Source organism: Sesamum indicum, linkage group LG5 (assembly GCF_000512975.1).
Source record: "Sesamum indicum cultivar Zhongzhi No. 13 linkage group LG5, S_indicum_v1.0, whole genome shotgun sequence".
NCBI classification, from domain to species: domain Eukaryota; kingdom Viridiplantae; phylum Streptophyta; class Magnoliopsida; order Lamiales; family Pedaliaceae; genus Sesamum; species Sesamum indicum.
Window position 1 is genome coordinate 4,005,053 of NC_026149.1, and position 12,634 is coordinate 4,017,686.

Genomic DNA, 12,634 nt, shown 5'->3' on the forward strand with positions numbered 1-12,634 from the left:
TATAATTTGTTTTTCAAACTATCAAAAATTTATGCATAATTACACTAAATCTCAAGGAAAGACGATGTACTTATCCTAACTTTTATATGTGATCCAAACAAAGCATCTTGTGTTAAAAGAAAAACAAGAAAGTATATTTGAATTTAGGGTAAATTGCATTTTGTAATATGAACTATACTTATTTTTACACTTCGGTATTTAATTTTTTTTTGTGTTAATTTACCATTTCAACTTTGCGAAATTTGCATTTTGCCATATATGACCCCCCTTTTTTTGTTGATTTTTCTGCCGAAAAGCATGACATGCTGTGTATATATGAAAAACACATAACTCTTAAATATCACATGCGCACTGTATGTGATGATTTTTTTTTGACAAAAACTTGACGGAAAAATAGTTATATATGGTAAAATTCAAAATTTTGTAAAGTTGATATGGTAAGTTGACACAAAAAAAAAAAAATTTAGATGCCACAAATGGTCATAGTTTGGATGACAAAATATAATTAACCCTTAAATTTATTATAGGAAAAATTATATTTATATTTCTTAATCTATGAGTTATTTATACAAACAACTGATTTTTTTTTTATATAATTATAAATACCACTCTTAACAACCAAAAAATGGAATAGTTTGTGTAATGATATTGAAGGATTTCCATATCATCTTATCATGACATTGAAAATGATAAGATAACAATTGGAGTCCTTTAACTGCCAATAACTCCTGCTGATGTTTGAGTGTTTATTTAAATAGTAGAAAATATATGTTTTCAATTTTATATAAATTTTTATGTCAAATAAAAATATATTTGAATTAATTAATAAAATTTTATTTTATATTAAATTATAGTATCAAATCGATATATTTTCAAAATACATATAAATAGACATACTTTCACTTTAATTACTATTTCAAAAACTGAAAAGTAAAAATAAAATCACAAACAAACAGGCCTACAGTAGAAATGATTAATATCATGATGCAATAAATATTAAATTTAATTGATTAACTATCATCCAGCTACTGGGTTGTCATTCGAATTTCTTTTTCTTTTTTTAAAGATACCTGAACATAATTATTGTGTATAACCATTGTTGATATCCAGTATTTTAAAACCCTCTTGAATACGTATATAATTACGTGGCAGGATACGAACCATCCAATGTACGTAGCTTGTACCGATGTATGTTTCTGGAGGTAAACTACAAGCTACATACATCATCCAACTCAACGTTTATAGATTACCCACCATCACAACGCGTCTAAACAGCAGGGTTAAGATACAAACACCAATGACCATTGTAAAGACGCTCCGTTTCAAATCCTAATTGTTAAGAGATGAGCAAAATCTAATAAAGCATTAGACATTAGCGATGCATCGCTGGGCAATTTATAGTGCCTGATGGATGTTTGATTGCTGCACCAGCAGATTTTGTTCATGGAGTTCTCCAGCAGTCGGTTTCTATTGTCCATCGAGAGTTCCAAGTGCCTCCTTCAGAAGTCTCTGTGCTTCTTCTCTTCTCCTGATCACCAGTTTTGGAACAAGAATGTTATGCAGTAGAAATCACATTGAAATTTTACTGGCACACATGACGCAACAATGTATCAAAAACAAACTTGTGCTTTTTGGAGAGAGAGAAAGGGGGGAGATTGGCGAAAATCAAATCTTTTCTATCTAGATAATTGACATGTTAAAGCCTGGATCTTTTCTTAGGACTCTCAACCATAATTTGTAAGTAAACATCCATATTTCACATGATACTGAAACACAATGTATAAATCTCATGCGCTACAGAAGATAATGATTCCAAATAAATTGCAAAGCATGGAAAAGGCAACCTCTTAATGTCCTCCACAGCTTGTCTGCGCCGTTGTATCTGGAGTTCTAGGATATGGATCAGTGTTGCTCTGGCCTGAAAAAACAAAGGTACAACGTGATAAAGCAGAAGCCCAAAGCTAAACTGTGGTCCTCCCAAAAAGTCGCAAAAATTTTATGTAACTCAAGATGACCAAGAATTTATGTAACTAAAGATACTTCACCTGGTGAGGACGCAAAGAATTCAGAAGGTGATGTAAGTTCTTGAAAATAAGAGAAATATCTTCTACTCTTCTAGCATATTGAGATGGCCGCTCAACAAGAACATCAGCAAGCTCCAACAAATGTAGTTGCAATTCTCTGTTAAGTGCAGTCAGCTCTTTCTTGATATCTGAAAGAAAAAAGTCTAATCACATGCCAGGACAACATGCTTTCACCTAGGTAAGAATCAATGCAAAACATTTCCCTGAAGGTGTCAAATACTTTTTGCAACATGAAATAGCAATCAACATGAGCGATGCAGATATTTCTGACATTTGAACCACAACCAAGATACATGAAGTTAGAGACAAACTTTTAACCTTTTTATCTTATTTTTATAATAGAAAGTTATATACTTTATTCAATTACAGGCCTGACATCTGAAATAACACGTCCGTTGAACCAATAAAGAAAATGAGAGAGTATTATGAAAACTCGACAGCTGGCACGCAAATAGGAATGGCAGATTGGTAGTCATAAATGGAGGACTGAAATAATATTTCGACGAGTTCTGGGTCTCTGGTGCTGATATAAATCTGATGAGAATGAAAATTAGTGGAGTTAATGCATCATATAACTTTTATTCATAAAATACTTCGAATGAGTTTGGTCAAATTGACACATTTTTTTGACTGACTTATTTTACACTAAGTACCTTTTGCTATAAAACCATCGTACAATCAAAGCTGGTAGAATAACACCTCAATATGGGTCAAAGCACAAAACAAACACCAGGCAAAAGCTGAAAAGAAACAACAAAATGACTGAGTAATTGACATCTAAATGGTTCTTATATCAGGCAAAAGCTGTAGCAAATACACTTTAAAGCAATATATATCTAAAATATACCAATATTTGGCCCTTTTGGGTACAATTGACGAACACCCTGCTCTTCTAGACCTGGAAGCACATCATCAGTCTACAAGATGGGTAAAAACACAAGGTCAGACCAAAGACTAAATCTCTCATCCTCCTTTGCTGTTGTAAATAAGCAATAGCACACTACAAACTCTAGCTCAAATAATTCAGGCAAGTATGATATATGGGATTTGTATTCAAGTGTCTATGCTGAGAGTTTATGGGCATGAAATGCTAAGTCAAAAATTCTTAGCGATCAAGTAAAATAAACATCAGAAGTTTTATATACCACTAAGTTTCCAGAAGTAGATAGTTGAAAAGAACACATGCAGTGGTATAAATTTCTATTGGCAACTTCCCCGAACATTCTAACCCTGATAAGCTATAATACATCGGCTTTAGATGCTTTTAGATGAGGGCCATCTTTAAATTCTTAGTAACACAAAATAGAGAGTAAAACATGGACATGGCACAGATTCCAGGATCTCATGACTGTGGTCGATCACAATTTGTACCATGAGTTTTATCCATTCTACTGGGAATATATGGCAATGCCACTAAGCATGATTACTGCTTAACATCCCAAAATAATATTCCCATTCCCTACTAGACAAAACTTCTATGAATAAGCAGAGCAGAGCCAAATACTTATCTTCAGGAAGAATTACTGATTAGCAGCAGAAGAGCACATTAGTTCTGATTAAAAGGGGCATCAGGTCAAAACGAAAGATATTCCTAACGAAATTTCGAAAGCTTCTTCACTATAACATGATCAATAATGGTCAACGGTAATAACAATACTATCAGATGTTCTCATAATGACAATCATCAGAAAAGCTCAACAGTGGTTGTAGGCCATGCTTATTGACACACGGAAACATGAAAGGTGATTATCAGGCCACCAAGTGGTTAGAGAACAAGGACCAGGTGCCTCAACAGAATTGCATGCTCACTGATAGTATGTTAATCTAACAAACTACTGCAGCAATGTATTCCATTATCCTGGCAAGAGAGTACATGATTGTCACCCCTATTTGCAATAAGGATTTTATAAAATTAACTAACGAGAGACAAAAGGAAGGACTCAACTCATACAAGTTTGGGGCCAACCATGACGTTTAGAAGGAACACTACAGATCAAGGATACTTATATATTAACTTAATCCTGATGCAGATTTCCATCATAAATAAATGATCCAACCATTTGCAATCTCTTCATTCCATGATATCAACCAAACTGATTGTTCAAACCATTGGTTCCGGATGCCTCCCATTTTCTCAGTCAAATTTCATATACCTTCACAAAAAAAGTCCCTAAAGCTTATTAGAAAGACTAGACTTTAGGATTCAACTGATCTTTCGTGGAGAGCACAGTACTTATACTCTTTGCAGAAGCATGATTTGCTCCAGACTGCAATTGGGACCAAACAACAACCACACATGGCAAGCAAATTGCATATGTCATGTTATGAGTACACAATTAATCCAAGGCGAACATTATTGCCCTTGCCATATGAGTAATTGGGTTCAAGAAAGAACAATAGGGACAAGAACTTTCTAATGCAAACGGAATAACACGCTGTCGTGCATTTTGCTCTTTACTCCTGCTCATATCAATCCTCAAATTCCCATTTCCAAAGGGCAGCCCAACACCCGGTACAAGAAAAAGAACACTTGAAGCAATATCACATTAGGAAACCCAGAAGAGAAACAACTTCAGTAGTTCACAATTCTCATAAGTCAAGTAGCAATAAATATTCCAATACCAAATGCACAACATATCCTACCGTATAATTTGCTCCATAGAGGACGTAAGGGCCTTCGATAGGCGGTGGGGGTGCAGGTGCGGAATCGGGGTCCTTCGAGTACTCTTTGTACAGCCTGTAGTAAGGCGGCGGCGGTGGGTAAGTCGCCGTTGCCATGGGAATAGAACGATTTGCAAATTGATAATAGTATATGTCCCTATTTATAAGTGGTGGTGTCGCCGCCGCGGCAGGTCGTGGTGGTGGATCGGTTTATTCTGAGAGTTGCGACTTGCGAGCGAAGGAAGTAGAGAAGGATCTCTCTGGTTATTTTACGGCAGTCTCATCCGGTTCCAGTTAAGTCGAGGAAAGGTGAGTGCGATTTCTCATGTCGCGTTCCCTTTCCATGTTATATTATAACCAGCGTCTTTCTCATAGTCTTATATTAAAAATGAAATATAATTACGATTTTCTTTAACTATTTCAATATATCGAAATTGGGAAATAATTTAAATTAATATGATTGAAATTAAAGAAAATAAAAAGCGGAGAGAGAAAAAAAAACGAAAAAAAATCTTATATAAGAGAGAAGAGAGAAAAAATATTAAATAAAGTGAAAAGACCGAACAAATACTGTACATCATTTGAATTTCTTTGGGTAAATTGCATAACAATCCCTGTATTTTAGAAAAATAATGCAAAACTCCCTGCGTTATGCTTATAGGTAAAAAAACCCCTGTGTGTTATTTAAGGGGGTAAATTTAGTTATTATATTTAAAACATATTAAAAAAAGATAGTGTTCACTCTTTATTAATAATTAGTAATTTGTGATACACCTTATAAGTGTGCATAGTTTTATAGTAATTACTTAATAAAATTTATCCAAAATGATAAGTTAGTATTAAATTTATAATAAAGTGGTGACAAGAAAAAATGGATACTGACAAAATTAATAATTATCAAAAGATAGTGGAAGAGTTAGATTAATAAATCAAAAAATAAAATAAAATATTAAAAACATATAAAAAAAGACATCAAAAGAATATTCTTCTTTAATATATAGTAGGGATAATTGTGTTCCCCGCCTATGAGATTTAGTGTAATTATATATAAATTTCATGTGGTTTGAGAAATTACATCTAGCACCCCGAGGTTTGCTTTCGTCTAACAAATAAGTCCCTCCATAGTCAAAATTTATTGAATTTATTGATATTAATAAAAAAAATTAAATAAAAATTGTATTTACACAGCTTGACTTATTATTGATTTATTACTGGTCAAATATTTTTTTCCCAAATAAACTACCCTTATAACGGTAAAAGTATACCCCCTCACATGTATTAATGTGTGAAGACGCATGAGGGTAATTTGGTTACAAAAAATTTATTTGACTTGCAATAAATCAGTAATAAGTCAATCAATGGTTAATATATTTTTTTTTTGATTTTTTTATTTATATAGCAAATTCAATGAATTATGACTAATAAAGGAATTTATTTGTTAGACGAAATCAAACTTAAAAAAATACTAAATATAATTTTTCAAACTATAAAGAATTTATATATAATTACGCCAAATCTTATGGGAGAAGAATGTAATTATTGGTCTATAGTATAGATATAGATGCATATTATAGAAAAGGAATTGTGCTAAAATATAAGTAAATAAAGCTCTATACAAAATCTCTTCGATTTCACTAGTGCAAATCAAGAGTGGGCCAACTTTATGAAAATACAGAAGGGTGGACTCCTTTGCAGTGATATGACTGGTTGAGATCTCCCACTTTGATACTGGGTGATTTTATAATTGTAGCCATTGAATTTCTGTGAAAAATATAAAAAAAAAGCCCTATAATTTGGGGTATGTGCAAAATACCACTCCTATAAACCAAAAAAAACAAAAAACTTTTTTTTTTAAATAAAATAATTTATCTTCTTGAAAGAGATGCATTTTACATTATAGGTGACTTATGTATGATTTTAATTAGGATAAATTACAACGACCTACTCTGAAATTTGATATAATTATGAATACCTCTCATCGTTTGAAAATTTACCAACATTTTCCTGATTTTTTTAAAATGAAGCAATTTATTTTCTTGAAAGAGATGCATTTTACATTGTAGGCTACGTATGTACGATTTTAATGGGGTTAAATTACAATGATCTACTATGAAATTTGACATAATTACGAATACTCCATCATTATTTGAAAAATTACCAATACTTTCCTGATTTTAACAGTCGGTCGTCTAATAATTAGCTCAATTCATTAGATTTTTATTCATTTTTTGTGGTGAACTGACCAAAATATCCTTATGGATTAAAAAGTATAACTTTATTTTATTATTTAAAATTTTTAAATTTTTTTATGAACTAAGTGGATATCTTTTTTTATAATTTTTAAATTTTTTTCATCCATCCTGATCGATTTTTTCATAAGTTTTTAAAATACAGTAAGGGTAAAGTTGACAATTACATACCCCCATCCAAGGATTACATAATTTTATCAAACATCAACGAGTATTTGTAAATTTTCAAACAACGAGAAAATATTCATAATTATGATAAACTTCAGAAAAAATTGTTGTAATTTACCTTTTTAATTAATTTTGTGAATTGCACACACATTATTGCAGCATCACTTGGTGTACAACACGTGTTTTATGGAGAGGATCCACGTGCGTAACTGAGAATGATGCCCTTTATATGATGCAAAGACATCCATTATATAACATGAATTTAGTGGATTTATACGATGGAATGAGAAAATAGTGTCATAGAAGATGATTACAAAGACATATCCATAAACATTCACTACACTACCAATATTCTTATTATATAATATGATCATTTTTCATTGCTATTAACGGCACAAATTAATAAGTCCCAAAGTCTCATTTTTCTAATGAAATTGTGAAACTTATAACAATTAAAATAAATAATACTTCGTGCAATAAGTACAATTTGAGTTGCACCCCCCTTAATGGAGGGGCTTTTAGTCCAATCAATCCACAACACGTGTCTTGTTAGGAAAAGGAGGCCTGTCTTAACATTAGAATATTTTGATTCATCTATGTAGATTTTTATAAAATTTTGTGCGAGAAATGAAAAAAAAATGGATTTATAAATTGACTTGAAATTGTAGTAAAGAAATTTTATTTTCAAATTCATATTTATAATTAAAGTAGAAGGAGACGGAAGTCACAGTTTCAAAAAATACGAAAATAATTTATAAAAGAAATATTATAAAAGAAAACGAACAAAAAACGTGCTTTCTAACTGAATATGCCTGGGAAGAATAAATCCAAACATAATGCTTCAATTCTGGTTACTATTTTGTCTCTCAACTATGATATAAAAATACAAGCCTACAACTGCGCGTAGGGACACTGTTTAGTGTTTATCTTACAGTAGACTACAAAACGTGCTTGTTTCACAACGCGACAAAAGGACCACAAATGAAGGCGACAACAGCGTTTTTGCGTGGCTCCACCACTTATAGAATAGCAGTAAAGCACGAGGATCAGCATATCAAAATCGCATTTCAAATCCATGCACCCAAATGACAATATATATATTAGTCATTGCGTCAGGAAGTACTTGTATATTTTTAATCAATACATGTTTAATGGGGTATTTGTTAGAATTTTCAAAAATGATTTTCAATTTCTGATTTCAAAAAATATATTTTTAAAATATTTAGGATACTAATTTTTGTCTATGAAACTGCTATGAAAGAGTAATTTTAAATTAAAAACTAGAAGCACTTTAAAAGGCGCTTCTAGCTATTTTGATTTTTTAATAAATAGATCTAAAATTCTTTTGGACTAATTCACTCTCATCTTAAGAATTTTAATTCAAATTTATCATTTCTAATTCAAAAATTTTCATCGAAAGTTGATGTTAGAATTTTAAATAATTTGAATAATTTAATAGTAATAGATTTATAATTTCACATATTGAATATTTTATATTCTATATTATCTGATATTATTTCAATATTATAAAAAAAATTATAAATTAAATTATAGTGATTAATTACTAAAAAAATATTTTTTTTGGGTAACCATGCAAGTTTTTTTGTTGTGTTATGAATGAATAATTATATTATTTGGTGGGAGTGTTTTTGAATGAACCATTTAATTTTTTTTAATAGTATTCAATATTTTAATGATATAAATGACAAATATTTGAAAAAAAATAAATATGAGATATACTAATTAAAATAAAATTTATTATTTTATAAAAAAATATTAAAATTAATAAAAAGCAAGTGCAAATATTAAGTAAAAATAGTATCTCGTTAACATATGGAAACAAAAATAATTTTAAATCAATTAAACATGTTTCGAGTTTCAACTGCGATTTTTCTCCAAACACAATTAAATTTAGCTTTTTATCTATTTTTATATTTTTTTACAAACACTATCAACTTTTAGTTCTGGTACAATTTTCAATTTTTTCTATAAAAATCACTTCTCTAAAGATAAAAGTTTTTGCAAACGCTTCCTAAAAGCTGATAAAGTGATTAATACATGATACTGGTTAAAAGATTGCATGGACTATTTGAAATAAATAAATAATTATATTTATATAAATATTTAAAAGTATAATTGATACTTTAAATTATGGTATGTAGTAGCACAAACCTCCAGAACTGTCTTTATATATATATATTTATTTATTAATATAGATATTAAAGGAAAGGGTTTATAGAGTTGCAGGCGAAGAATACTAGAACGGTTGTGAGAGTTATTTTAAAATTTTTGAGAAAATAAATTTCACATTTTAAAAGTGGTTTGAGAGTAAACATTTTTAAAATATATTAGAACTATTGATAACTAATTAAATATAATTAAACAAAATCCTCATTTATAATAATATTATTTACTATAATATGACTTTGTAAGTTTTTTCTTTCATTTTCTAATTAAAAATAAAAGAATAGAGTGAGAAGTAAATATACACCCCCCCCCCCCCAACCCCCTCGTTTGGCATGTGGTATAAGGACAACTTCTGGAAGTGTTCTCACTTCTATAATTTATGTATAGGATTTAAGAACGTGCATGATTGTGACAAAAGCGTGCATCTGGACAAATTAAAATCGTGGTGGCTCTATCTGGATAAGATCCAGGGATGTAGATACTGATTTTTTTATTTTTTTGCATAATTGAGTTTGGTGGATAAATTAGCCATTAAATACCTCTTCCCAATATTAGAAAGGGTAAATTATATTTATCGTTTTTCAAATTTGACATAATTATAAATATATTTTTTTTATTTAAAAAAATATAAATACCTATTAAATTTAACTTTCGTTTCACAATGAGCTTATTGTATTTTCATTCGATTTTTATGAATTAATCAAAATATCATTATAGATTATGCATTATAATTATATATATTTTAAAAATATTTTAATAGACTAATGTGTCCTATGAATAATTTATTTTACATACCCTCAAAATTTCTAAAATAGTTTATTTTTAAAAAAATAAAAAATAGTAATTATGACCTTATATTTTAGGGATTACATGATTATTTTTTATTTAATTCTTTAGATATTAAAATAATATTTATAATTATATAATATATATAAAAGCCGTAATTTATCCTATTATAAATTATAGAAGAAAACTAAAAAATATTGAGATGGAGAAATCGCACCTCGCCAGAATGACAACTTTGGTTGTCAAGAATTTTTGAGACTTAAAACACTTCCATCTATGAGTGCGTAAAATTGTTTGTGGGCCATACGTACGAACTTCATTGTTGAGGCATTCATGGCTTTCCTCGAAAGAAGAAAAAGAAAATAATGTAAGAATATTTGTTAAATCATTGAGTTTGTGAGTGAAGAGTCTTTGTATTGTCATGTCACCATCATCTTTCCTCGGAATTTCTTTTTATTTTCCAAATAAAATTATATTTAATATGATAAAATTTAATTCGAATTATATTATCGATATTAATCGAGAGTAGGAATCACATCATTTGGAATAATCACAAAGTATGATTTTCGACATTAATATTAATGAAATATGTTAATCGAGGGAAGTGAATATTACATCAGTTGTGGTAATTGCAAAGCGTGATTTCCGCCATCAATATGAATGAAAAGTATTAATCAAGATACACACACACAAAAATATATTTATAAATAATTTATAAATATATTGATACTTATATAAGTAGCACATATGTTAAAATTTTTAATATTTCAATGCAATAAAAAAATTATAATAATATTATTGTCTTATATCTATAAAATTAAGATAGTATTATTTGGAATACATATATTTTAATATTTTAAAAATTTTAATCGAACCAATCCCGTCCAATCCAACAAATCACGGTCCAAAATTTTCTTGATAGGATGAGTCTGGATTTTGGCAAAACTATCTCGTTGCCATCCCTAATGACTACAATGTATAACTCAAAAGCTATATGATAAGCTACCAAATATACATAATCGCGAGCATTAATTAAAAGTTAAGAATCATATCATCTACAATAATTGAGAAGTGTAATTTCCGAAATTAACATTAATAAAAAGCATCAAGTGGAGTACTGATGGTATGACGACGACCTATAATTACTCAAGTGATGTAATAAAAAGTGAAATGAAGATGACAGTGGTGGGATTATAAGTACAAAAATTCAATAACAGATTCTTTATAAAGTGAAACATTACAAAATTTGCACGTTATGTACCATTTTTGGAACTATTACACAATCTTACGTCTTCGATATAGAAAATGAATAATTAAAAAAAATAACGACCAACAATAATTTAAAAATAAAAATTAAAAGAATAAAATATAAAGTCGATGGTCACACTAAAATAGTTCCATCAACTTTATGAAAAAAAATTTAAAAAAAAAGGATCAGTAATTCCAGTAGCAAAATTTTCCGGAAGGTTCTGACCCGAACTTCAGAAACTCCAAAGCTCCGAAAATAATAATTCCTCGTTGTTGTCTGGCCAATAATCGACGTTGGGCAAAGGTGGTGGCATCAAAAAATCGCCGGAGAAATCATCAAATCCCGGAAATAACCCGAAATCCGTGACGTTATTCTCTGTGCCCGTGGTCAGGATCTGGTCCAGAAACGCATTATCCAGGGGTATATTAGTAAATTCCATGCCCGGCTGAGCCGTTCCATCCGATACAGAAGGACAAGGCGACTCCACATGCTGTAATAACTCCGAAGACGACAGGGAATCCGACTGCGAATCCAAGTTATCGATCCGACCCGAACTCCGAGACCCAGGTTCAGAGTGCGCGAATCTGGCCGCAGCAGGGGTCAGGGAGCGGCCGTTGAGTATATCCGGCGGGCTGTCGGGGAAATTGAACTTGGCTTTCCTGCCACGGAGGCAAAAGAGTGCGGCGTCGAAGGCACGCGCCGCCTTCTCCGCCGTGTCGTAGGAGCCCAGCCATATCCTCGCCCTGCTGTTGGGCAGCCTAATTTCCGAAACGTATTTACCCCACTTGCGCTTCCTGACGCCCTTGTACTTGCAAGAACCTTCAGAAATCCTCTGTGTCGCGGCGGAGGATGACGGCTGCTGCTCCCCCTGATTAACCAATGATTGCAACATATCAAGAACTTCAACTTCTTGATTAATTTAATTTTTTCTTTTTTGTTTTTTTAATTTTTTTTGGGTTTTTCAGTTTATGGGGAGCGTAGAGAACGCAGCTGAAGATGGGTAGAAATGGCGGCTTGGGGGGGGATATATAATTGACCTCGGGGGGGGGTGGGGGGGGGGGGGGGGGGGGGGGTGAGGAGTGGCGTGGGGGGGAGGGTGCAACGAAGAGGAGTGCGTGTTGACAGAACAAGCAGGGACACGTGGGGGCCAAAATCTGGATAAGTAGTCCAAGGGTTGTCTGGTGGGTACGCGGTAGAAGAGAGCACGCGATGGAATTGGAGTTCCTCGTGTACAAATTGAGATGGGACGA

The 12,634-nt window shown here is 31.4% G+C and overlaps 2 protein-coding genes across 2 annotated transcripts; both read right to left on the reverse strand.

The window, feature by feature from the left end:
- LOC105161949 (mediator of RNA polymerase II transcription subunit 7a) lies at window positions 1,113–5,065 on the reverse strand. The gene is made up of 5 exons (XM_011079828.2): window positions 4,728–5,065; window positions 2,932–3,001; window positions 2,046–2,212; window positions 1,845–1,918; window positions 1,113–1,528 (listed from the first exon to the last, which is right to left on the reverse strand). Exons 1-5 carry the CDS (start codon window positions 4,860–4,862, stop codon window positions 1,468–1,470), a joined length of 507 nt encoding a protein of 168 aa, XP_011078130.1. The 5' UTR covers window positions 4,863–5,065; the 3' UTR covers window positions 1,113–1,467.
- LOC105161950 (ethylene-responsive transcription factor ERF017-like) lies at window positions 11,342–12,386 on the reverse strand. Its single transcript, XM_011079829.2, has one exon. It carries the CDS (start codon window positions 12,274–12,276, stop codon window positions 11,617–11,619), a length of 660 nt encoding a protein of 219 aa, XP_011078131.1. The 5' UTR covers window positions 12,277–12,386; the 3' UTR covers window positions 11,342–11,616.